At 49.4% G+C, this 26,645-nt stretch overlaps 1 protein-coding gene across 1 annotated transcript in view; it reads left to right on the top strand.

Moving 5' to 3' along the window:
• Positions 1 to 26,645, top strand: part of OTOA (otoancorin) — a 46,050-nt gene that overhangs the window by 3,891 nt on the left and 15,514 nt on the right. The window contains exons 7-21 of the mRNA XM_040973718.1: positions 1,573 to 1,811; positions 2,571 to 2,674; positions 5,478 to 5,578; positions 8,689 to 8,828; positions 9,312 to 9,435; positions 12,620 to 12,835; positions 15,567 to 15,734; positions 16,785 to 16,925; positions 19,224 to 19,282; positions 19,435 to 19,552; positions 20,284 to 20,357; positions 22,425 to 22,560; positions 23,451 to 23,641; positions 25,001 to 25,094; positions 26,490 to 26,619. Coding sequence (XP_040829652.1) covers positions 1,573 to 1,811; positions 2,571 to 2,674; positions 5,478 to 5,578; positions 8,689 to 8,828; positions 9,312 to 9,435; positions 12,620 to 12,835; positions 15,567 to 15,734; positions 16,785 to 16,925; positions 19,224 to 19,282; positions 19,435 to 19,552; positions 20,284 to 20,357; positions 22,425 to 22,560; positions 23,451 to 23,641; positions 25,001 to 25,094; positions 26,490 to 26,619 — 2,035 coding nt within the window. The remainder of the gene's footprint in view (positions 1 to 1,572; positions 1,812 to 2,570; positions 2,675 to 5,477; positions 5,579 to 8,688; positions 8,829 to 9,311; positions 9,436 to 12,619; positions 12,836 to 15,566; positions 15,735 to 16,784; positions 16,926 to 19,223; positions 19,283 to 19,434; positions 19,553 to 20,283; positions 20,358 to 22,424; positions 22,561 to 23,450; positions 23,642 to 25,000; positions 25,095 to 26,489; positions 26,620 to 26,645) is intronic.

Raw genomic sequence — 26,645 nt, 5'->3', positions numbered from 1 at the left:
CTTGGTAGTCTCTGTGGAATTGAATTATTGAATTGAGCTTGAGCCAGGCCTGGGCCCTTTTTTTTGGTCTCTTCCTTCATCCTTCCTCTCTCAACTTCTCCGGGAGTTTTAGGCCTAGATTTTCTCCAAAGTTCAGATAAGCAAACTTGTCATTCCTGTTCATATAGGCAGTAGGAAGTGCGAGACGCTGGGCATCTTTGGAGAGTGAGTTCAGTGAACACCCACGGAGTAAGTACTATGCACCATGGCACGTGGGCACAGAACCTTGTGCCTGCCCTCAAGTGGCTTCCCATTTTGGAGGGAACACACAGTAACCCCCCACAAAATGAGGTCAGTGACAGAAGAGAATCATAGAGCAAGGCCTCCAAGATCCACCAAGTCCTTGGGACCCAGACAGGTGAGGTGCAGAGGTGTAGAGATATTGATCCGACTCCTTTTGGGAAACTCTGTTCCACATTAAGGCAACCTCCATGCTCTCTTCTGTTCTGTTTAATCATCGACAACTTGTGACTGAAGCTGTCAGCATTCCAGGTTTCAACGTTTCAAAGCATCTTTCCTGACTACCTACCTGTAACTTTCTTTTTTTTCTTTTTAAAGATTTATTTATTTTTATTAGAAAGGCAAATATATAGAGAGAGGAAGAAAGACAGAGAGGAAAATCTTCTGTCTGATGATTCACTCCCCAAGTGGCTGCAACAGCCAGACCTGTGCTGATCCAAAGCCAGGAGCCAGGAGATTCTTCTGGGTCTCCCACGTGGGTGCAGGGTCCTGAGGCTTTGGACTGTCCTTTGCTGCTTTCCCAGGCCACAAGCAGAGAGCGGGATGGGAAGCAGGGCCGCCAGGATTAGAACCAGCGCCCATATGGTATACAGGCACGTTCAAGGCGAGGACTTTAGCCACTAGGCTACCGCGTTGCTCCCTACCGGTATCTTTCTCTCCCTCCCTCTCTCTCCTTCTTGCTATTCTGCGTCTTCTAGGTACTCAATGATGCACATGGCTTGAGTCTCCAAGGGCTCAATCCTGCAAGCCCATTCGACCCGCTGCCAGGGCTCCAGCCTGAGCCAATTGCATCAAATTCTAGATACACGTGCAGAACGTTAGTACTTTAAGAGGCACCGCGGGCGATTCTGACGTGCAGCCAGAGTTGAGCATTATGGGCTTGGAGGCAGGACAGGCACACCTATACCAGACTACCAGACCTGGGCTCGGGATGATCTGGGAGCTCTGAGTGGAGGGAGATCTGTGTTGAATGACGAAGGGGATCAGAGAAGTCTTTCCCCAGGAACAGACGGCTGAACTTGACTTTAAAGAGGAGCTGGATTTCACTAGAAGAAGGAACGGGGCTGAAGTTAGTCTGAGATGCATTAAGAGAGGTGAGAAGTGGCCCATGGTAGGTGGAGCAGGAGAAAGCCTTAACTTTGCTGCAGGTGATGAAATGTTCTAGAACCTTCTCTGTGGCTAAGCACTGATTCTGGACGTCCCCGCTGGTGCAGTTCGTGACTCCTCTCAGGCGCCTCTTCCAAGTTGAGAGGCGGCTCTCCCGGTGACCCCGGGCCTCCCTCCTTCCTTTAGAACCTGAACGATGTGGTGGTCATAGACTTGGGAGGGATGCGAGAGCAAGCCTTGCAGAGCCCCGGAGTGAACCGCAGCTTGTTTTTCGTCACGTTGGAGAGGTGTTTCCAGGTGTTGAACCCCCTGGAGTGTGTGGAGATCCTGCGGAAGATGTTGAGCGGGTCCCCGGGGAGCTTGCTGCAGCCGGACATCGCGGAGCGCCTGCCCCGGGACCTGCGCCAGGACGTCTTTAAGAACCTGTGAGTGCGGCCTCCCGCCTGCGGCACTGCACACTCCGCCCACCAGGGGCCGCTGTGGGAGCTCCAGCGGGAGACAGCTCGCTGAGGCGACGTCTGACACGGGCAGGCAGGGGTTGACCTGGAGTCTGGAGCTGAGGCTTAGCAGCCCTTGCGTTAGAGAGACTAAGACTGGTTCTCGAATTCCAGTCAGGCGGCTCCCATCCTCACATTTTATTTTGGTCATTGTCTTATCATCACCTATATTCCTTTGTAGCAACTCATTCTGCTTAATCGTAATATTTATTTTCTAAAAATTATTTCTGAGGGGGCTGAGAGAGAGATTTTGGCACGAGACTTTTGAGGAGGCACGGACAATGGATCCATAGGGCCAAGGCTCTGAGCGTGCGACTTTCTTTCTTAGTTAAAAAAATAAAGGAGCTGAGTGTGGGTTCCAGACAGTGATACCAACCTGAGCCTCCCCTCTTAGGACCAGCAGGGGCTTCATTGAACATTGAGACGTGGGGACTTGACTTTTTTTTTAAAAGAAAATGATTTGAATGTGTTCTCCCATCTGCTCCCTCTATCCACCCCCCCCTTTTTTTTCCTGTTAAAAAGGATCAAGAGGTTGAGGAAGTAAAAAATAGTATATATAAACCACTCTTTGGAAGATGAAAAATGGCCACTTAGAGCAAAGGAGTGGGAAGGGTTTTGAGAGGAGCCAGCTTTGGGCTTCCCTGCTGTGGGCTGGTACGAGCTGATGGCCCTGCTTGCGTTGTTTAGCTCTGCAGTGTTCAAAGATGTCTATGACCAAACCTCGGCTCGTGGCCAGAGAGCCCTGTACTCCTGGATGGCAGGGGTTCTAAAGCTGTATTCCAACTTCACAGGTGAGTGTGTGCTTTGAGGTGGCCTCACCTTTCTGGAGGGGGGTGGCCTGTCCTCTAAAGAGGGGTTGCATCTCTGGAAACTGGGGTTGAGTTCATTGCCTCTTGTGTGTTTATGTCTTTTTTTTTTTTTTTTTTACCCGCCCTCCTCCCTCACTTCCAGAAAGGATTCATGTGACTGCTGGGATAGGACAGGGCAGGTGTTTGGTGCTGTGGGTAAGCCACTGTTGGCACACCCTCATCCCCAGATGAAGTGCCTGGATTCAAGTCCCAGCTAGTCTCTCCATTCAGATAAGGATGCCCCGTTAATTTACAATCAATGATGTGTGCTGGTTTCTTAGTCATATTTTAGATTTGCTGACAATTTTTTAAAGCCTAGAATTCAAAATCCTTAAGAAAATATCTGCCTTGAAGTGGGACAGGCTGGTTTTGTTAGAACATCTAGGCAATAAAGCACAGGAGTTCAGGGCTGAGCTGAAAGGAGTCAGGTTTTGTGTATTTGGTAGATGTTTATTTTTTGAGCCACTTATGTCTTGGAGTAATCTAAGTTCATTGAGGCAGAAATTAGAAGAATGGCAGGCTTTCAGTTTGGCAAGACGGTAAGAGTTCTTGTCAATGGGTGGTAGTGATGGTGGTACACAGGGTGAATGTACTGAATGCCATTGAATGGTGAAACTGAAAGTGGGTAAGGTGGGAGGTTTGTAGTTTGTGTGTTTTACAACAGCTGGAAAGAAAAGAGAGAGAAAGATGGCATAGAATGGCTTTGCATGTCAGTAATGCTAGCGACTGCCCAAATGACATCAATTCCTTAAATCTTTAATATCAGTAACAAACTGAATGGATGTTTAAACACTTTTTACAAAGACAATTCTGTGTGAACAGTTGAGGGTGCAAGGGAAGAGAAAAGATCCATGTTTTCATGGATCTACTGGTTTAGAGTGATAGAGAGAGAGGGAGAGAGAGAGAGAGAGAGAATTTATACAGTGGTAGCTATGAAGAAAATAAAATTGATAAATGCCATAGAAAGGGTTACTACTGTAGGCTAGACTAAAGCATTCAGCTCCTGGCGAATGGCCACTGTTGAATAATTTAGGCTTTGTGAGCCTGAAGTCTCCACGTCAATTCTTCAACTCTGAAGTTTCAGCCCAAAGCTGCCAGAGACAACAGATGAATGGACTTGGCTGTGTCCCAATACAACTTTACTTAGGGCCACTGAAACTCAAAATTCATATCATTTTCACATGTCACCAGATCTTCTTCTTTTGATTTTCCTTTCAACGGTTTAAAAATACAAAAGCCATTTCTGGCTCACAGGCCATGTGGGGCGGGGGGCGGGGCAGGGAGGTTGGGTTTGACCTTCGGGCTACGTTTTGCCAAGTGCTGAATGGAGAAATTGGGGAGACCTCTGGAACATGTGACATTTGAGTGAAGACCACAGTGAGGAGATGAATCTTGTCATGGGGGGGGGGGGACTCTGAAGAGAGGGCATTCCAGGTGCAAAGATCTCTGAGTTGGGAGTGAGCTTTGTGTGTTGAGGAAACATAAAGAGAGCTAGTGGGGTTGAGCTTGGGGGATACCACTCAATCTTTTTCAGCAATTGGAATCAAGCTGAGATTTGGGTATCGAGAATGCCAAATAACACAATGACCAATGAACTAAGCATGTGGAATGATTTCCCTCTGCCAGGTAGGACAAAGAGCCTGGAATTCCTTAGGAGTCTCTCTCACAGGTGGCTGGAACCCAGCTCCTTAAGCCACCACCTGCTGCCTGGGAGAGATCTCCATTAGCAGGAAGCTGGAATAGAGGGAGGGTGGGAGGAGCTGGGACTCAAACCCAGGCACTTCAATATAGGTGGGTGGTCAATGGCCTCTGCAGCAGCCTGACCGCTGCTAAGCAAAACTCCGGGCCCTGAAATCTGACTCTCACCAGTGCATAACCCTGGGAAAGTCGCTCAGCCTCTCTGCTTCCGCAGGTCTTAACGGACAGAGTTTTAGTAGAAAAATCCTATGTAGTCAGCATGTTTTAGGGAGGGATGATGGCCAGTTCCTGCTCAGGAAAACTTGAGGTTGCATCCTGTATGTGACTGTTGTGACAAGTCCCACTGCCGGAGTCCAGCTCCACACCTTCCTGTCTTCCATACCCATCACACGGACCCCAGCATCCCACGGACACTTCACTGAGGGAGAATTGTGAAGTTGGAACAGAGTGACAAAGCGAAGCCTCTAGGAATTCTGTGTGGGGAGAGGCAAGACTGTTAAGTCATCTCTCTCATTCTTGCAGGGTCAAGGAAGATGCTACGAGGCCAGGGGGCTCGTGAAGGCAATGCTTTGGCGAATGTGTAGGGTGCCTCTGGTGGAAGGGTTAGCGTTAGGGTTTGTTTCAGTTCTGGTAGGATAGCATGGTGATAAAGAATAAACATGAGGATCATTATTAGTGCCAGTAAGAAAAGGGAGTCGAACATATTTCAAGGTTACTTAATAACTAGTTGAACTTAAACAAAAAACCACACCTTATATTTTGTGGTCTTAAATGTTAAAAAGTAATCTGCATTTCTAGCAAATTCTGAGATGCTGCTGGTCCAGAGATGATATAGCTAAGTAACGAAGTCTCAGGTCGGGATGGAGGCAGCTGTGATCACTGCCCAGGCGTGGCACAGTGACTCACAGGTGGGTTTTCGGTAAGGCATCACAGAGTGAACCAATGAATGCAAAAAGGAAGTCTGGCATGAGGATGCTGTTGACTGTCAATTCCAGTATCAAGTTTTCGTTTATATAATCATGAATTTACTGTTTTTTTTTTTTCCCAGATGCCTCTGTTTCATGGGTCAGTGCAGAAAACCTATGGATTTTGGGCAGATATATGGTTCACCTGTCATTTGAAGAAATCATGAATATTAGTCCCGTAGAGGTGAGTTGGAGAAGTGTATCTCTATGGCCCCAGTACAAATATATCTGGGGTAGGGTTTATTCTAAACTGAATGTCCAGGAGTTTCAGTCTGCCAGTCCATAGGTGCCCTGGACATTGTCCATCCGCCTTAGCCTGGTGTAGCTCACGCCTGCAAATCAGAACGCTTGGAACACGGCTGCAAGCGGTCAGTCACAGGATCGTGTTCTGGCACAGGAAGGCTGAGAAAAGAGAAATAGAACCATGGGCAATTCAGAAAGGACGGAGGGGAACAAACATGATATGAGGAGAGTGTTGGCTATGAGTTAAGGGCACTTTTGTACTCAACGAAGACCAAGAGCAGTGCCTCTCAGGGTTCTGGTCCTTCGTTGGGAGATGGAGCCAGAGCAAAATCAATGTGGATAGTAATGACTTCTTTTTATAGCTCTTCTATCAATAGATACTTCGGCACCTACAATGATTGGATTTTAACTCTAGAGTTTATGATGGAGAAGTGTGCCTGGCCTAAGTTACTTGGTGTATTGGCTGGCCTGTTTGTCTTCTTCTCACATTGACTCAGTGACATGAGACTCCTGAAATACAGCCTCCTCTGGAGGCACCTACTGAGAGTTTGAGGCTTGCCTTCGACTTTTTAAAAAGACTTATTAGTTTGGGGCTGGGCAATGGCTCCATTGGTTGATCCTCTACTTCCAAGTACCAGCATCCCCTATGTGCATTGGTTTATGTCCTGGCTGCTCCACTTCCCATCCAGCTCCTGTGGCCTGCTGCTTGTGGCCTGGGAAAGCAGCAGAGGATGCCCCAAAGCTTAGGGACCCTGCAGTTGTGTGAGGGACCCAGAGGAAGCTCCTGGCTCCTGGTTCCTGGCTTCAGATCAGCTCAGCTCCACCCATTGAGGCCATCTTGGGAGTGAACAGTTGGATAGAGAAAATGTTTCTTTGTCTCTCTTTCTTCTGTAAACTGCCTATCCAAGAAGAAAGTATTTATTTGAAAAATCAGGTTTAGAGGGAGAGAAAGAAGAACAAGAGATAGAAAAAGAAATCTTCCACCTGCTGGTTCACTCCCCAAATGGCCACAACAGCTGGAGCTGGGCCAGTCCAAAGCCAAGAGCCTGGATCTTCTTCTGGGTCTCTCTCATGAGTTCAGGGACTCTCTCACTTGGGCCATCTTCTCCTGCTGATTTCTCAAGAATATTAGCAGGGAGCTGGATTGGAAGTGGAGCAATCAGAACTTGCACCCATATTGGATGCCAGCACCACAGGTGGAGGCTTAACCTACTATACTATGGTGCTGGCCCCTGCCTTCAGCTTTCTAAAAGTGAAGTGAGAGCACTTTAAGATATTCTTGGAAAGCAGCTGGCATTGTGGTGCCTCAGGTCAAGTTACCACCTATGTTGCCAGCATCCCACATCAGGGTGCCTGTTCAAATCCAGATTCCTCCAGTTCTGATCCAGCTTCCTGCTACTATGCCTTAGAAAGCAGCAGAAAATGACTCAAATGGACCCAGATGGGCTTCCTGGCTCCTGGTTTTGTGCTGGTTCAGTCTTGGCTGTTGTGGCCATTTTGGGAGTGAACCAGAGAAAGATTTTTCTCTTTCTCTGTAATGACAGTTTCTATAGGACATGAAAAACTTTGTTTGAGTGCAAAAAGTTTTGATATTCATGCAAAGTGTTTTTTACAATAAGGATGATCCATGAATTTTTTGGGATGATCTCAAAATTTTGGCACTAAAATAAGCTATTTTTTTCAATTTGTTTTTTCTGTTTTTTTTTTTTTTTTTTTTTTTTCCCCAGAAGGACTTTAGTAGGAGTCCTGACTTTTTCTTGGTCAGGGAGAGAAGCATTTTCTCAGATGATTAACCCCTTTAGGGTCCAGCTGACTCACCAAGTTTTGATTTGCACAAAGCTAAGCGGCAGGCCTAGCTTCCTTTTTTTTTTTTTTGACTCTTGGGAAGCTGCGAGTATTTCAAACATCTTCCAGTCGTTACCGCCCTCTGCCCTAGGGATTAATGCACCCATCTACTCTCTCAATGTTGAGTGATGTTCAGGATGAAGACAGAAGTTCAAACTGGAGAGAACTCTGGGTTCCCGGGGGATTTTTCTAAGATCAAGCATCCATTTGCAATTTTTCATCATCTGAAAGCTGATAGAGAAAAGGAGAGAAGCCACGGAGTGCCAACCCCAGAGGGAACGTGGTGTGGATAAGGAACACGGTCCTATAAAAGAGATTTCATGAACCTCTGGAAACCCAGTGTTACGGTGCATCAAAAGGTGGAATGTGAGATCTGTGAGAAATATGAGGGGAAATAATTTTGAACCTCATGGAAGAGCTTGGAGCTCACGGGCAAAAGGGGGCTGAGCTGCAGAGGATGCGTCAGCACAGTGAATGGAGTTGAATATAAGCTTCAAAGTCTTTGTCTTACAGAGAGCACACACACCCTTCTAATCCTGGCAGCTGGGCATAAACTGACTCATTCCTTCAAAGTGATTTTTTAAAAAAAAGATTTATTTATTTTTATTGAGAAGGCAGATCAGATTTACAGAAAGGAGAGACAGAGAAAGATCCTCCATCTGCTAGTTCACTCCCCAAGTGGCCACAATGGCTGGAGCTGGGCCGATCCAAAGCCAGGAGCCAGGAGCTTCTTCCGGGTCTCCCATGCAGGTACAGGGGTCCCAAGGCTTTGGGCCACCCTTGACTGCTTTCCCAGGCCACAAGCAGGGAGGTGGATGGGAAGTGGAGCAACCAGGACATGAACTAGGACCCATATGGGATTCCAGTGTCTACAAAGTGAGGATTTAGCTGTTGAGCTTTGCACCAGGCCCCAAAATGAATTGACTGCCTGAAGCAGAATATGTGAGCACCGCCTTCGCCCACCTCAGTCCAACAAATCTGAAAGCGATGTGCAGAGGTGAGCGTCCAAGAAGCTCAATGTGAGGAATATTACAGACTCAGCAGCACCTGGCTGAACTGCTGTTGCGTTGAAGAGGAAACCCGAGCAGCACTCGAGGACCACTAGTGACAGTGATCTACCTGCTGGGCGTGGGCTGTCGGGGAGGCACAGCACAGCACAGGCCACTGCGATGCCTCCTCTCTGCCCTTCCCATCCTTTCCCACCAGATGGGGCTGTTCATCAGCTACGACAATGCCACAAAGCAGCTGGACACCGTCTATGACATCACGCCCGAGCAGGCCAGAGCATTGCTGGAAAGGGTCAGCTCCTCCGGCTTTGACGTGAGGAACACCTCCACCATGCACAGGCAAGGAGTGTGGGCTCCCGACCCTCACAGCAGTTCCCCAAGATGAAGGCGCTCAGAATGCCTGAGCTGCAAAGACCCCTGGGTGGTGGGTGGTGGGGGAGGGAGGGCTCGGCTCCTTCTTTGAACAGACCCTCATCTCTTCATGCACTCGAGGGGGGTACTCCAAAAGAGGTCCTCCTACTTGTAGGGGTCAGGAAAGGGGAAATCCCTGGTGGGGCAGGCATCTGGCAGAACCTTAACAAGTGCTAATCCCAGCTCCCAGCACAGAACATTTCAAATCTTCAGGATTGGATCTTTGCCAAGGTGAAAGTAATTTTCACTTGGCTAAATGTTGGGAAGTGCTTTTTCTGTCGAAAAAAATTGAAATCTATGCTTACTTGTTTTATACTGTATATTTCTTTGCACTTTTTTTGGGGGAAGCTCTCTAATTTTCTTTCTTTCTTCCTTTCTTTCTTTCTGGCACCTCTGATTCTTCCTGCACAGGTTGGGGTTGCTGGTTTGTTTCTACGATAATCTGGAGGCCCTGGATGCCACCGTGGCCCAAGTCCTCCTTCACCAGATGATCAAGTGCGGCCACCTGAGAGGCTTCCAGGCTGCTGTGCAGAAGGTACCAATGGGCTACAAGGCCCTTGCAAGGTGTCCTGCCTCAGTTTTACTCTCCAGAGCAATGGGGAGAACAGCTTTGCTTGGCTTTTAAGAGGAAACACACGTGATATTTCTCCAGATCTAAATCCAACTGTAGCAGAGGGTATCAAAAAGACAGGTAACCTGGGAAGAAATGGCACAGAAACGCACACACACACACACACACACACACACACACATGCCAGGAATAGATCAAAAGCCACGGCAGCAGTCTCAAGCTAACACATGCAGAAGGATCTTTCAGTCGGGAGGTCTTGGGGAAGGGGGCCTGAGACCCCCGCACCTGCCACAAGCTTCCAGGTGGTGCTGCCTGGATGGTCCGCAGAATAGACATGGAGACAGCCACGGCTCCTGAACCATCGTCTCTGTGTTCCCTGTGGCCTTGCCAGCTTCCTGCCCCAGAGACCCGGATGTCATGGGTCTGGATGTGGCTTGAGAATTATCGCCACAATGGATTCCAGGGCAGTCAGGATGGGGAACCCTAGATTCGGGGCATTCATTGAGTTCCCAGACCACGGCTTTTGCACACGTCAGCAAATACAGGCTGGTTCTCACTTTCCCTCTTCCACTTCTCTTTGCTTGTTTCTATTCAAGTCTCTATTTTGCCCCTCTCCTTTCACTTCTTTTAGTCTTTTTCGGTTAATTTTTTTTTTTTAACTTATGGTGCTGGTATTGTGGTATAGGTGGTTAAACCATAAGCTACAACACTAGCGTCCCATAGGAGTGCCAACTCGAGTCCTGGCTGTTGCTCTTCCAATCCAGCTCCCTGCTCAGGTGCCTGGGAAATCAGCAGAAGATGGCTCCAGTGCTTGGGCCACTGCCACCTGCATGGCACACCTTGATGAAGTTCCAAGCTCCTAGCTTTGGCCTGGTCCTGCCCCAGGCACTGTAGTCATTCAGGGAGTGAACTGGTAGATGGGAAGAAATCTTTTTCTCTTTGAAACTCTGCTTTTCAAATAAGTAAGGAAAAAATCCTTTTAAAAATTATTTATTTGAAAGGAAGGGACAGAGGGAACAAGGCAGGGAGAGAGACAGGAAAGAGAGAAAGAAGAGACATTTCCCACTTGTGGTTCACTTCATGAATGCTCACAATGACCCCGTCTGGGGTGGAAAACCGGTCCTGGTTTCCCTTAGAGGACCGGAACTCTGTCACCCGAGCATCCCTGCTGCCTCCCAGGGCCTGCAGTAGTGGACGCTGTGGTCAGGAAGCAGGTGCTGCACCCAGGTATACTCTGATGTGCAACACGGATGTCTTAGCCAGCACCCTGACTGCTAGGCTAAATGCCAACGCAGTTTTTTTTTAATTGAAAGGTGATATCAGAAAATAGGTGACAAATGCATCTTCAATTCCTCATTATTTTTCATACACACATATACAAACTCCCCAATCACATTTGACATAATCGTTTATCTGAGTCAATGCATGCTTTTATTTTTCACGGCAAAATATCTAGCCCAAATAAGCTCAGACAAACATAGGAAAAGGATTGTAATTTGCAGCCTTAGGGGTAGCTGTGGCAATCCGGATCATGATTTGGCAATACCCTTGGGCTCATCTTCCTCAGGAGCTCTCAAACTTTGGGGTGCCACTGGTTAAAATGTATGTTGCCTGGTTCTGTGCCTCAAGTCCCCCACAAATCTGGAGTGGACCTGAGGCTGAGTTCCTAGCAAGTTCCCAGGTGCTGCTGCTGGCCGAGGTCCGTCCTTTGAGAACCACTGGTCCAGCCCGCTCGTTTGCCTTTCCGAGTGGAGCAGCCTTAGGGGTAGGGAAGGAAAGTGGCCAACATTTTCAACAATGGGATGTTGGGATCCGGCTCTTCTAGTTCACTCTGCTGCCCCCTAGTGATCATTTTAACATTGCCGGCAGCAGTTGTGTGAACCTGTCTGTGGCGAATAGGCGTGTAGGCTTACAACATTAGAATCCATCCAACTATCCAACAGCTAACTTGTGCCAAAGAGATCAGCACCCCTGGCCTGTTCCTCACCAGAACCACTGCCGTTGGCCAATCACTCTACTCTGTTGTCTCAGAGCTATATAGATAGCACTGGCCACTGACGGGATTTGGAACAGAGCATCTGAACACAGACTGTGTAATGAGCTCAGAAACTCTACAACCACTACCGGGACAAGATCAAGGCTCATGGCGTAAAGACAACAGAGCGTTCTTATTCATCCATTCATGTAGTTTTGAAAAAAGAGGCTCACTCATTAATTTCACATCGATTCTGAACCGTGGAATGATCTAATTCAGGGCACATTCATAACGCCAAGTGATCTCCCTTTTTTTCAAGTCATAAAGAGAATTATTTATCAATTAGGATTTGTGGTTATCTCCTATTTCCCAGCTTTGTCACATTCAATAATCTTGAAGAACTACATAAAACTACTGTATTAGAGTCCAGCATACGCCAACCTCATTTTTTTTTTTTCTCAGAAGTCACAGAGGCTGGTTAATCACCTGTCTTAGAATCGGCAAGCAGCTGACTAAAACCGGGCAGGCATATTGTAATAACCTCATTATTAGAACCTTCACAGAAATGTACAGACCAGGAAAAGACATCATTTTAAGTGGAAACACAGAGAACAGAAATTCATGCTTCTGTTCACATGACAACCATAGAGATTACGTACTGTCTGTGGGCCCGAGAAGTCCTGGAAGCAGGCACATGCAATTGCTAATCATAGTTATTTTTATGAGGTAGGATTTTTTCAAGAGCCTTTCATTTTCTCGTACTGTTGAAAATTATTTTTACACAGCTCATACATTATCATGGAAAAAGCCCCTGGATATTTCACGAAAGAAAAAAAAAGTGGCCATATAGATATGGATATAGAGTTCAAGGTCACAACTGGATGAAGAGAAGCTAGGAGAGTTCAGTGGAGTCAGAAGGAGCAAAACTCTGCTTTCAGGTTGATTTGATAACAAATTAATATTTAAATGAAGCCCCCAGGAAATTTTCACTCCTGGAAAGCCATGGCTAGAGGTGGGGTTTGGGGGAGTTGGAGAGGGTTTGGTCTCCTCCAGGGCTTTGCTGTGGTACCCAGGGGGAGGGGGCAATGGAGTCCCTTCTTCCCCCCACCTAGGGTGTCAGGCCGCCACAGGCCATGCTCATGCCACCGCCCACACCTTTTGTTCTCCTTGCAGCTCAAAGCCGACCTGCTCGACATTGCCACGGAGAACCAGACCCTGAACGAGAGCCTGGGGTCTCTGTCCGACGCGGTTGTGGGCTTGACCCACAGGCAGCTGGAGTCCCTCTCCCCGGAAGCCGTGCAGGGCGCCATCGCCACCCTCAGTCAGGTCTCGGGCTGGACTCCGAGCCAGCTGCTCATCTTGGCTGCCAAGTACTTGGCCCAGGAGAAGGTCAGTTGAAACTTTTGAGTCTCCTAGCATGTTCCAGGACTCTGGGCTGAGCAGCCTGGGCTGCCATCGCCCAGCACCATGGCACACGTGACTTCTTTGATGAACATTTTGTTCTTGCTGCTAAAGGCTGGCAAGTTCAAGGGCAGGTTGCTGCCCCAGGCAAGTTTCATTCTGATTCTTGGCTTGCCTCATGGGTCGTCACCACCTTGGCATGTCCTTGTAACCCTTGTGAGAGCCGGCTCACTGGTGCTGCTGTCAGAAGGCCACTCATCCCACCTGCTGGACCAGGGCCACACTCAACCCCAGTTTTCTTATGTCCTCATCCAACCTGTTACCCACCGCCCCCAAGGCTCTGTTGGGTTTTTAGTTTAGGTTTTAGGGTTCGCAGAAAGAGGGGGAGTGGTTAGAGAAGAGTTTATGGGGGGTGGCATGGTAGGAAGTGATTAAGAAGACAGAGTTGGGGGAAAGTCTGCTAGGTCAGAGGGCAGGGGGTTAGAAACGAGGCATCATCCATTTGAGCAGCAGGCAGAGTCCATTCTGTTGGGAGAGGCGACACAGGGACCCTGATAAGGTGGTGGGAGGTGCAGAAAGGCCTCCTGGGTGATTCACAGTGTAAGGTCTTAGCAGTTTGCAGTGTCCACCGGTAGGGGAAGTCCAGAGCAATGTGCATTCCACCAGCTTTCAGGTGAACTATCTGCACCCTGTTTCAATTAGGCCTGGGGAGGCACTCACTCAGTTCTGATCTTTGCTGTGTGATTTCGCAGCTGTGCAATACTGGGCAATGGGCTGAACTTAGCTTTGCCCCGTGTGCCTATTTCTGAAGTGAGGACAGCAACAGCACCTGTCCCGTGGCATTGCTGCAAAGACTGCGAGCAGGTTGGCTCCTCAGTAACACAGTAGGCCACCAGCTTTCCCAGCATTGGCTCCCACTGGGCCAGAATTGTCTTGCCTGTTCCCAAGCCTGTGAACGCATCCGCCTCCCCAGCTTGGGATCGGGGATGGCGCTGTTTGATTCCAGTCTCGCACTGCAGAGAGGGACCTGTCAGGACAGATGGTCCTGTGGGGATGGCACAGCGGGAGCCTTGGTCCACGTGCGTGCTGCTCCCCCCCCCCACCCCCATGCCCCTGCTGCGATGGGAAGCGGGCTTTGTTTCTGTTGGGAATGGCTGTCTCTGAGTTGGGGCTGGCTGAAAGGGCTCCAGATAGCAGACATGTCGGTTGTCAGCCTTTTGGTGCCCTGTTCTTTCAGCCACTTCTCAGGGTGCCAGCAGGCGCATGAGGACGTAATGTCAGAATCAGTTCCATTAGGATAGCAACAAGCACTGGCTAAGCACTCGTTCTGGGCCAGGCGGACCACCGAATCTTTCCTGCAGACCTATGAGTTCTTCAGTGTCATGGTCTGCTCTTTCTAGGTCATTCACAGAAGCACAGAGCATATCAGGGCATCGCCAGGGTCATGTAGAAGAGACCCAGATTGGATGAGGCCAGGGCATCTGGCTGCGGAGCTGGCTCATTTTCTGTACCTCCTGCGCCCTTTTCCATCACAGCCCTGGGATTACGGTCCGCTGATTTGGGCTTTCTGACTCCAGGCCAGAGTTAGGGCAGTCTTCTGGTGACGCAAGGTGAACGAGAGATGCTGTTCCCTTCTGCTCCTGGACAAGCCTGTGTCTTCCCTAGCTCTGTCTGCTGAGGGGTGCGGAACAGTAAGACTGTCTATTCTGCAGGAAATGACTATAGGGAATCACTCAAGTGATCTTTTTTGGGGGGCCAACACATGTCCCTGATTACAGGGAAAGTCATCCAGCCATTTGTTTTTACTGAACGGAGAGTGGGAAAGCATGTGTAATTAAGCAGGTGTAATTAATGATAGGACAGCCAGTGCCGGGCTGTTCATCATCAGCTATTAGATCAAGGATGAACCTGGGGTGTTGCTGTGGCCCATGCTTGCTAGGTGAAAAAGGTGGCAGCTTCTGGGCCCGGCCAGGGGTTAGGGCCTGGGGAAACAGAACCAGGACGCACCTCATACAGCATGGTTGCTGCCTGGCCTTTGCTACTTTCTGCCAGGTGGAGATGTGGGTCTAGGCTTGCCTGACGTTGAGATTTGCAAAACACAACACAACAGAAAAACTCAAATCTGCATTTTTAACGTGGGAATTCTTGCTGTGCACGAAAATCAAAACACTTGATTTAGTTGGATGGGTCAAAGAGTGAGTGAGAGTGAGAGCAAGCGAGCGAGTGAGCGAGCGATAGAGAGAGCAAGAGAATTTCCCATCTGCTGATTCACTTCCTACATGCCTGCAGTGATGGGAGCTGGGTCAGGCTGAAGCCAGGAGCCTGACACTCAATCCAGGTCTCCCCGCGGAATGGCAAGGGACCTGAGTACTTGAGCGGTTGCCTGCAGCCCCCAGGGTGTGCGTGAGCATCTGGGGAGTGGAGCTGCTGATGGAGTCCAGGCACTTGGGCAGGGCTGTGGGCACCTTAACCGCTAGACCAGCACCCTCTGTGACCACGGCCTGGTGTGACTATGGCAAGTCCAGGCAGCAGTACGTTCACTGCATAGTTTGTGTTGCATTTCTGACTCTTCCCCGAGTGAAGGCAGGCAGGCCTGGGTGGGCACCACCTGCCCTGCTCAGGTGCCACCCAGCATCCCTGTAATTGGCCTGTGGGTGGCCTTGGCAAGCATCTGGGAGGCCTGAACATAGTCTCACCCCAGTGGCTGATTCTCTCCCAGGTGCTGTCCTTTTCCGTTGCCAGCCAGATGGGCGTACTGCTTGCTGGTGTCGGCACCCAGGTCCTCCACAGCATGGAACTCAGGGACCTCTGGCAGATGCTGCGAGGCGCCGGCTCCCACCACATGTCCAGCTTGTCTCCTGTGCAGCGGCAGGCTGTTCTCAGGAAGGTGAGAGGGAGGTTAGGGTCCCCAGGCATGCAGCTCCAAGGAGGGATGGTGGTGCTGGGTTTTGTGGGTGGGCTGTGTACAAGGGTCACTAACTCAGGGCTGGGAGCATCTCGGCTCAGCTTCTGTGGATGGAGTTCATCTTAACCTACAAGCCACTGTCTCCCTGTGGCCTCCCCCTCTCCTCGCTTCCAGAAGGAGCCCTTTGCTCCTGCCATTTGGAAAATGGGCTGTAATGCATATCAGATTTCTTTCTTTTTAAAATTTTAAATAATTTCTTTTTAAACTTTTTTTTTTTTTTTTACATTTTTATCTGAAAAGCAGAGGGGAAGAGAGAGAAGAGAGAGACCTGCTATCCTCCTGTGGTTCACTCCCCAAATGCTCACACCAACCAGGGCCTGGCCATGTGGAAGCCAGGAGCCAGGAGCTCCACTAGGGTCTCTCCTGTGAGTGGCAGTGAGTGCACGAACAGGAAGCTGGGACTGGAAGTGGAGGCAGGTCTTGAACCCCAAGGCACTCCAGTCGGAATTGCAGATGTCCTGGGTGGTATCCAGCTCTATGCCCCGCACCTGCCAGGGCTAGGTTTTCTAAGTCACCACTGGAGAAGCTTGCTTTCCAGATCTGAGACGCAGTCCTGAAGTTAGTACTGTCGAAAGCCCATTCTCACGGTCAAAGTCATAGGCATGCTCGTTTCTCACTCAATGGGGGGGGGGATTTTGGGGGGAATCTGACTCATAGGACTCCATCAGAACTGCCATATCCAATTGCAGAATCCTTTAAGCATCCAACCCCCTCCCCATGGCCTGCGTCACTGACATTTTGCGAACAGCAATAACATATAGATTGGGCACGAAGAGTATAAGGTTTGGAAGACTCTCAGCCAATCCCTCTCAGGCCGCAGTGGCCCCATCTGTACAATGAGCATGAATGATAGTCCCTCCTTGGATCAGGTGGATGGTCCGATGGATTGGTTTGTACTTGTTCTCCCGCCCCTACCCAAACCTCACTGCACCCTGTGCCAGGTAGTCACTGTGTTTCCTCCCACTCTTGCAGGTGATCGGAGCAGGAGACACTGCCCCAGGAGTGGTGGAGATACAAGGGGCTTTCTTTAAGGAAGTATCACTCTTCCGATTATGGACAGAACCTGGGCTCAACGTGACGATGCTAAAGGAAAAGGAACTCAGGCGGAGCCAGGTTTGGTCCCATTGCCCGCAGACAGATGGCAGGGATGATCTGCTTTTAGGCTGATTTCATTTTGATGTGGTTAATTCCGGGAGGCAGGATAGCACCATAACGTTAGGAATTCTGCCTCCTGTGCGTTCATCAGCTTCAGGAAGATGACTTCTCTTTCTCTGGCTCCAGCTGTTCTGTGTACGGTGGTTTGTACTGCATGGTGTATAGGCAATGTACTACCAACTCTGAGGGTACTCCAGAAAGTTTGTGGAAAAGTCAAGGTGAAAGATGATTATATTGGGGTTGGTGTTGTGGTATGGTGGGTAAAGTTGCTGCCTGTGACCAATTTGTGCCAAGGCTGCTGCACTTCCAATCCAGGAGCCTGCTGCTGGCCTGGGAAAGCAAGAGAGTAGAGGCCAAGTGTTTAGGTTCCTGCTACCCACATGGGAGAGATTCCTGTCCCAGTCCTGGCCATTGCAGTCATTAGGAATGGACCAGCTGATGGAAGATCTCTCTCTCTCTCTCTCTCTGTAACTCTGATTTTCAAATAAATAAGCACATCTTTAAAAAACAGTAGAAAGGTACATATTATAGGGGCAGAACTTGTTTTGAAGATGTGTTTATTTTACTTGAAAGTCAAAGAGAGAGAGGGAGGGAGAAAGAGGAGATCTTTGATATGTTGGTTCACTCCTCAAATGTCTGTAACAAGCCAGGGCTGGGCCAACTGAAGTCAGGACCTGGAGCCTCCATTCAGGTCTTCCCTATGGGTGGGAGGGACCTGAAGTACTTGAGCCACCACCTGCTGCCTCCCAGGGTGCATAGTAGCAGGAAGTGGGAGCAGAGTCTAGCTGGCATTAGAACCCAAGCATTCCCACGTGGGATGCAAGTGACCCAAGGTGGAGGGGCTCTTAACCATGGTGCCAAATGCCTCAAGACAACTTGAATTGATGGGATTGCCATTTCCTGAAATGGAGATTGACCGTGGGAGGACCGCTGACCTTGATCTTGTGACCTTGGACATTTTTGAGGTTTGCTCTCCTGCTGCTCCTTTCTGTGGGCCCTTAAGATGCAATGCATTGGGCCTCTCAGCTACTGGCACCGCAGCTGTCTTTGCCTGACACCAGCTCATTGTTTCTTCTGCTGAGGGAATTACACTCAAAGTTTCTAAGTCTATAAAATAGAGGAATGTCATGCTTCATCGCATCTGCAAGTTAGGGATGCTGCAAAATTACATTCCTTAAAACGAACGGCTCCCTTGCCGCCCGGGGACTGCTCCTCTAGACTGCTCACTGGGAGGGTTTGAGGGGGAGGGGGCACCTGCTGCTTGCAGGAACTCCTTCATGGGCATCTTGGTCTACTCATCCACCTTTGCTTTCTGGGGTGACTTCTGCCCAGGAACTAGCAGGTGCACATGTGAGAAGGAGCCACAGAGAGACCTTCGCTCACAGCAGCTTTGTGTTCATTAAGACTTAAAAACTCTCTTGGAGGAGCAGGCATTTGTCCTAGCCACTGATTGGGGTTCCATCACGTCACATTGGAGTGCCTAGGCTTGCTGACTCCACTTCCAATTCCAGCTGCCTGCGGATGCACTTTAGCAGGGAGGCAACAGGTGATGGCTCAAGTGCTTGACTCCCTGCCACCCATGCAGGAGATCCACAGGAAGCTATGGGCTCCTGACTGTAGCCTGGCTTAACCATGGCTATTGTGAGTATGTGTGGGGGTATGAACCAGCAGATGAAAGAGCTCTTTCTGTCTCTCTTTCTTTCAAGTAAATAAAATGATAAGTATATTACTTGGAAGAGGAGAGAGAGAGAATGCATCCTCTGGTTTGCTTTCCAAATGCAATAGCCCGGACTGGGTTGAGTTGAAGCTGGGAGTCAGGTACACACTTGAGGTCTCCCATGGGAATGGCAGGGACCTACTTCCTTGAGCGACCACTTGTTGCCTCCCGGGGTCTGCATCAGTGGGGAAACTGGAGTCAGGAGTTGACTGCGGGGACCCCAATGTGGGTTGCGATTCTCTTGGCTGACATACTGGCTGCCACTTAAGACTCCAGCCTGGCCACACAAAGCCTTTGCTCCTCATCCATTTCTTGGAGCACAGGGAATCATGTTGCGTGGTTCCAGCGGGCCTGGTCTCACTTGGACACCAGTGGAAATCCTGACCCTTACTGTCTAGCGAGTCTCTGGTCCTGGGGAATGAACACAGCCTGATTGTACCTCATTTTCTCCATCTATAGAATGGGATCACCACTTGCGGGCTTTCCCCATCAATCCAGTGAGTGCTTTGGCTACACTGTCCCTGCCTCTCTCTCTCCAGGCCTTGTTCCTGTATGAGCAGCTGTCAGAGACGACTGAGAGGCCAGAGGAACTCCTGAGGTAGGGGCAGTGGCTCCACGCGTGGGTAGAAGTGGCCCTTTAGAGCCTGGCTTCTCAGGTGGGAAAGTGGACTCCCGTGCCCGGAGCCCACATTAGTTAGAATCTTCTCTTTGCTCCTTCCTCCTTATCCCCGTTCATGTTTTGTTTACCAGCACTGGACAGTTGGTGAAAGGCATGACCTGCTTGCACATCAACACCATGGATGCCAACTCCTTTCTGGCTCATTTCCAGCGTTTTGAGAATAACCTCTCCCTGCTTTCACCGCATCAGGTAACGAGGCTGTGTTTCTCTGCTTCTCCATCTCATTCTCTTTCTCTCCCACTTACCCTCCCAGCCCCAACTAGACACCAGGCCTGGATGGAGTGTGTGTAACCTATAAAGGTATTTATGCCAGAATTACTCAGAAGTAAGCGATGAGTGGGGGCCTGCTGTTGAACCGGGTTGTCTCTGGCTTTTTTGTGACAGAGCTCCAAATTCCCACAGCCCCACCACTGACGTCTTAAAGGCTCTTGACCTTGATCAATATAACCCATAGCTATGTGTGATGGAAACAACATAAATGTCATTCTAGTACTGTTGAACCTCATCTGTGGCACATGCGCTTGGTAATGTCATTCAGGCCATAGACTGTGAATGTGGACAAATTTACCAGCTCAAAACAAACCAGCTGTTTACTATCCCATCGTATGGGATATGCCATCATTTACTTAACCCTGTTGAGGGACCTTCAAGTCATCTTTCACATCCTTGCAGTTAAAACAAGACGGATGTTGGACATTGCCATATTTAATCTAATCTTTATGCCCATCTTGTAGTCATCAGCTCAGTGTTTTTCATCCATCAATTGGGCACAGGAATAGTACCTAAGTCCTTGGGTATCCCGTTACAGAAGCAAACATGGACAAAGTGCTTGGACTAGCAGGCAGCACATAAGAAGTACTTTGTGTGGATTTGCCTTCAGTATGATTGAATCAGTTTCCTCTGACTGCCTCATCTTCCAGGTTAACTGTCTGGCATGGAAATACTGGGATGTGGCCAGGTCATCTGTGCCGCCTTTCCTCTTGGCTGCCCTCCCGTAAGTGAAAATGGGTTCCTTTCCTATTCATTTTACTCACTTACTTATTATTATTTTTTAAAAATAGATTTACTGGTTTATTTGAAAGGTAGAGTGACAGAGAGGGAGCAAAGTAGGGGAGGGAGAGAGACATACATAAAGACACGTTCTCTCTACTGATGAATTCCTTTGATACCCATATTAGCTGGAGCCATGCGGGGCTGAAACTAGGAGCCAGGGACTCCATCTGGGTCTCCTTTGTGGGTAGCAGGGAATTCAAGCACTTGACTCACCAGCTGCTGCTTCCCAGGCACAAGAGCAGGAAGCTAGATAGAAAGTGGAACAGCTGGGGACTGAATCAGCAGTCTAGTGTGGGATACGAGCATCACCAAGTGGTGCCTTAACCTGATGCCCCATGATATTTACCATTCCTGTCTTTTAAACACACACACACAGAGAGAGAGAGAGAGAGAGAGAGAGAGAGAGAGAGAGAGAGAGCGAGAGGTTGAGAGAGATCCTCCGTTCCTCTGGCTCACTCTTCAAATGCCCACAGAGCTGTGGGAATGTAACAAGTAGAAGCTGGGATCCTGAAACTCAAAGCAGGTCTCCTCCGTGGACAGCAGGGACCTACGTACTTGCAGCCTTCCGCACGTTAGCAGGAAGTTGGACCAGGGAGCAGGAGACAGCCATCCCCTTATGTGGTGTAGGCATTCCACGCAATGTCTCGCTCAGAGATTCCTCGAGCCCCCCATTCTGGCTCAGCTGTAATCCTGGCAGGAAGGACACCCAGCCAAAGGAATTCTTTCCCTCCTGGCTTTCCTGGAGGAGCTAAAGGCAAATTAGAGTTTGCAGGTCAGAGCTGGAGCATCAGGATCGAAATTCTGAGCACCCTCCAGGTCTTTCCTAGACCCTCCTGCTTTTCTTCATTTTAACACCCGAGCCACTGAAGCCTGGATAAGGACCAGGGAAGCAGGCTCCGACTGAGCTGGCCTGGAAGCTGTGCCCAGGCTCTAGGGTGTGCAGGCAGGTGTGGTGTGAGCAGGGCAGGGCACCTTCCTCCTGTTGAGTGTGGGCTGAAAGGCTGGTGGAGCAGCCCTACTCTCAGACACACTTTCTGCTTCCTTCTTTTATCATTGTGGTTTTCCTTCAGCAGAGAAAGATGGATTGAACCCTTCCTGTGTGCTAGACTCAGAGGCAGCTCCCCCCTCAAAAAAACTCAGGATCTCGTGGGAGGAGATAGCTAAGCATGAAGTTGGTTCAAAGGGATGGAGCTTGACCTCAAACTGACTTAGACATTAAAGAGAACTTTCCCTTGGGGATAACTGGAAAGTGTGAGGATGGACTTGGAGCACAGCTGGGTCTAAGGGCTCAGAAGATGTCATGCGTCTCTCAGCCCTGCTTTCCTCTGTCCGCTTCACTGTCAGGCAGGTTGTTCGTCTGTAGTGATTCCTGGCAGGTCCAAGATCACACTGTCCCCGCTTCTATTTCAGGGAGAAGACACAGACTTTCTCTTCACATCTTCACATCTCCCCTCCCTTCCTCCCTTCCTTCCTTCCTTTTCTTCCTTTCTTCCTTCTTCCATCCCTTCCTCCCTTTCTTCTTTCCTTCCTCTTTTAAATATTTCTTTATTTTTATTTGGAAGACAGTTACAGAAGGAGGAGAAACAGAGAGCTTCTATATCCTCTGGTTCACTCTCCAAATGACCTCAAAGGCTAGTGTTGAGCCAATCTAGGGGCCAGGAGCTAGGAGCTTCCTGCGGGTCTCCTGCATGGGTGCAGGGACCTGTCTTCTGCTTTCCCAGACCCGTTAACAGGGAGCTCGGTTGAAAGCAGAGCAGCCAGAACTTCAAATGGCGCTACTATATGGAATACGGCTCTCACAAGCAGTGCTTTAGCTCCTTGTTCTGTTTTAGGGTTACTGTAGTTTCTTCCTCATGTGCATCTGTAGCTGAAATGAGTTGTCTCAGTTGTGGAGTTCATGTTGTTTCCCCTGCTAAAGTTAGGGTGTCTCTGGAATAAGGTCTTGGGCATGCACCCCCCAACACCCCCCTGCTGTTGGCTTCCTCCCACTTTTCTGCTCTCCCTGCAGTGCGCGCTACCTGGCTTCGATGCCAGCCTCCCAGTGTGTGCCCTTCCTCATCAGCCTGGGAAAGAGACGGCTGCATTCCTTGGTTTTAGATTCCTACAAAAGGGACTTGGTCATCAGGAAAGTTCAGCAGTGCCTGGTAAGGACACATCCTTCCGGGCCACTCTTGCTGAAATCCCTTCCCATTCAGGGGGAAAGCCCCTCCAGGAGGGGTTGCTGGCATCTTGCACCTGCTGTGACAGCTAGAGGTCTGACTTGTAGGGTTCAAAGTTGGCTGTGGAATTGCTGCTTGGGGTAACCTTGGCTCTTGGTTCCAGAGCTCCCCTTGAGCCTGGGGCCTGCCTGAGCGGCAGCCTCTCTGTGAAACTGCAAAGACTAATACACGGAGTATATTTTAGACATGCCTCTGCCATAACTTGGCTATGTGGCTTTGGGCAAGTCACTTCCTCTCTCTGAGCCCCAGGGTCCTCACCAGAAATATGGATATGATACCACATCCTTCATGGAGTCCTTGGTAATACATAATGAGCTGTACCTTGTTGAATGCAAAGGCCCAATGGCCAGCGTGCCTGGATAGCTGCCAGGTTCTTTTGAAAAGTGAATCCTACTAGTACTTAATTTCTCACAATGATCAGGAAGATGAATGAACGGTTTAAGGCCTGTAAATGCTTAGTCTAGTAGACCAATGCCTGGCACATTGTAAACATATATGGTAGACATGAGCTGGTCCTGTCATTTTGAGGGTGGCCAAGCTTCCAAGTGCCATACGAATGTCAGCATGCTATTTCTTTGATTATTGTCGTGATTGTTGCTGTTGAATGCTGGGCTTTTGCGAAGTCCTCATGGGCAGAGTGCTCATTATGTGCCATGTTGGGCTTTCACTAGTTAAAACCACCACCTGCTCCATCTCTGGTCACCCATGGCGGGGTAGCTCCTGCCTCAGATCTTCAGGTTGGGGAGTGTTGTTAAGAGATCATGACGTGGCGTGCCCTGCTGGGTTGTCTCGTCACCTCTGCTTGTTGGGTTCAGGATAACTCCATTGCTGATGACTACACCGTGGACATCGTGGGACACCTGCTGTGTCACTTGCCGGCCGCTATGATCAGCACAGGGATCTCACCCAAGGCCTGGGCCACAGCGCTGCACACTCTCAGAGGCTGCCTGCACCTCAGCCCCGAGCAGAAGGTTGCCATGAGGCTCAGGCTCCTGCAGGAATTCGGGTGAGGGGCACTGGGACTTGCTGCGATGTGCCGGGTGGAAGGGCGTCCGAGCTGGACTCTCCTGCCTTACCGACAGGGAGAGGGCTCCTAGCTAAGGAGAGGAGGCTTAGATGCTGTGACTGTCATCTTGCTCTTTTGAGCCTATGGCTCATGTGATTGACACCAATGCGCATTGGCACGTGACAGGGAGAGAGTTTTGAAAGTTGGCACCACAGCAAGATGATATTGTTAAAGACTAGGTTGGAGTGGTTTTAGGTTCACAACACATTTAGGTGACAACTCATGGATTTTTCCAAATGCCCCCTGCTCCACATGTGGATGGCTTCAGTATTATCAACATCCCTTCTGAGTGGAATCATTTCTTGCCTGTGATGAATCCACATGTAGCCAGGAATCACTGTTGGTATTGAATGTTCTGTGGATTTGGGTACATGCATCCTGATACAAGATCACCATGATGGTACATCCAGTGGCTTTTTCACTGCCTCAGAAATGCCCTGTCTTCTGCCTGGTTCCCCTTTGCTCCTAGTTTTCACAGCTGCAAGAGCCTCCGTAGGGTATCTGAATTGGCACAGATAAAGGACTTAGGGCAGTGTCTGTCACCTAATGCTGTACATGACAACTGTCTTACTACTAGGGCAAAAGATATGATTGTTATTAAGATGGGCACGGTTTCTGCCCTCAGGGAGTTTGTGGTTTGATGGGATGGTGATATTTGTCACGCAGAGATACACCTGCCAATTCCAACTGAGCAGATCTCTTTCAGAGAAATAAACAGAGATAACGTAAAACATTTCATGGTGGACATTTGTGGTCTATTAGGACAGCAATGAATTTTGGGCCTCTGCTGTTACTATCCTGTCAAATTCAAGAGAGAATTTTGCATTTCTGCCAGGAGTGACTGTTATGTTGATCCAAGGATTCAATGGAAGACTTCAGGGGTGACCTTCCGGCATGACTGGATCCAGGGGTTCAAGTCATGTTCCCAGAAACATGTTCCTCCTGTCGCTTGTCTCTACTCCTTGATGTGGCCTTTATTTCCTCTACTTGGTGACAGAAAGGACCCATTAGGTGCTGTTTCCTAGGAGAGAAACTAGAAAAAATAATATCTTCGCTGGCAGTTTCTCTTTGCATCTCTGGGCAAGACTGATGGGTCAATGTACATGATATGCCCTGCCCGTCATTATTTTTTTGGTGGGGGGCAGGTGAAGATAGTGGGACCACATGATTGATGGCTTCCCCAAGTATACAGATGGTCTGCTTCTGGATGTCAGGGATGCTCAGGCGTGAGGGGAGGGTCTGGCAAGTTTCCTAGTAAGTGTATTAGGAATTTCCATTCTTCGGCTCCTGTCTTCTCAGATTGCCTGGGAATTGGACATTGGAGACGATGAAGGACTTGGGACCCTTTCTCGTGCTTTTCTCAAGAGAAGAATTAAGCCCCATTGCCACACAGGTACTTTTGTGAAGGCTGAAGGATTTCAAAGTGGGAGGAACTGGGGTCAGGTACACCCCATGGGGTTTGCTGCTTGTCTGTGGTTCTAGAAGCTTCCTCCCTATCTCAAGGGGGCTCCAGTGTTTCCTACTCCTTTCCTGATTGTCTGAGGTTCAGGAGAGAGTGAGTGAGGCAGCAACTGAATGAGGGTCTTTCACATGATGCTCCAGGCAGATGTGTGAGGCCTAGGGGCTGTCATTGAGCTGCTTTCTGCATGTGTCCTACGTGTGTGCCCACTCAAGCTGGGACCATACACACATGCACATGTGTCCAGTGTGTACAACGTGGACCTCTACTGGGCCCAGCCCTTTAGGTGCTGGACTCTCCATGAGCTGGACAGCCTGGGCTAGAGGCAAGTGAAACAAGCAAGAAGGAATCACGTTTTCTTCTGGATTTGTTTATTTGAAATCGGAGTGTGTGTGTGTGTATGTGTGACAGAGAGAGAGAGAGAGATTTTCCATCTGCTGATTTGCTCCCCAAATGGCTGCTGCTGCTGCTGCTGCTGCAGCATGTCAGATCCAAGGCAGGAGCCGGAAACTTTATCTGGGTCTTCCACTGGGTGCAGGTGGCCAAGAACTTGGGCCATCTTTCTCAGGTGCATCGGCAGGGAGTTGGATGGGAAGTGAAACAGCCAGGACAGGAACCAGTTGCCCATATGGGATGCCAGTGCCACCGGGGCTTTACTCACTCTGCCTGGAGCAGCCCTGCTCCCTGAGTGTGTCTCTGGAGCCCTTCATGGTCCTGCTCTGTGTGGAGTGTTGAAACCCCAGAAGGGAGTGGTGGAATAGCATCACACTCCTGAGACCTAGGCTGTGAGAGCTACTCTGTCTCTTCTGCCACATCCCAACTGCCAGAATAAATCCCTCGACCATGCCCCACCCGACCAGATCAGGAAATCCATCTGTGGAAAAGGAGTATTTACCAAATAATGATGGCATTGACTGATTACACACTCTCACTCCTGCATCTGTATGCCTGTACCAGATACACGTCATCGTACACGCTCTGCAGAGCTGAACACATGGTGTGACCCCAAAGTCACATCCACCTGCTAACAGCCGGTCATGGGAAAGTCAGCGTTCAGGGTGTTCATTAGCAGGGAGCTGGACTGGCCCAGCCAGCGGGAGTAGCCTGGGCTTTTATTGGTGCTCTGATAGGGGATGCAGGTGTCCCAGGTGGCAAGCAGCTTAGCCTGCTAGGCTGTAGTAACTGCCCCACTGGGGTTAAATCTATATGAGAAATTGCTGCAAAGAAAACAAATGGAGGCCGTAAGCAGTGTTGCGGCTTAAACTTGGAGTAGACCTTTATCTGATGTTTTAGGACTGGCTCATCTTTCATCCTCTGTAACCTCTACAGTTTCCCGAGGTCCTTCAACAGGCAGCTTCCCAAATGGGTGCGACCTTGCCCCCTGCAGAGTTCCTCTGGGTTGTTTTTGAATCTGTTTGGAACAGCAGTGACCACAGCCCCAGCTCCAATCCTGCCCCTGGTGAGTATACCCTGAGGTCTCAGGGC

This window comes from Ochotona curzoniae, unplaced genomic scaffold (assembly GCF_017591425.1).
Source record: "Ochotona curzoniae isolate NIBS_2020 unplaced genomic scaffold, NIBS_Ocur_1.0 contig_2321, whole genome shotgun sequence".
NCBI lineage: Eukaryota > Metazoa > Chordata > Mammalia > Lagomorpha > Ochotonidae > Ochotona > Ochotona curzoniae.
The sequence above is the reverse complement of the archived record's forward strand: the minus strand, read 5'-3'. Positions and strand labels throughout refer to the sequence as shown.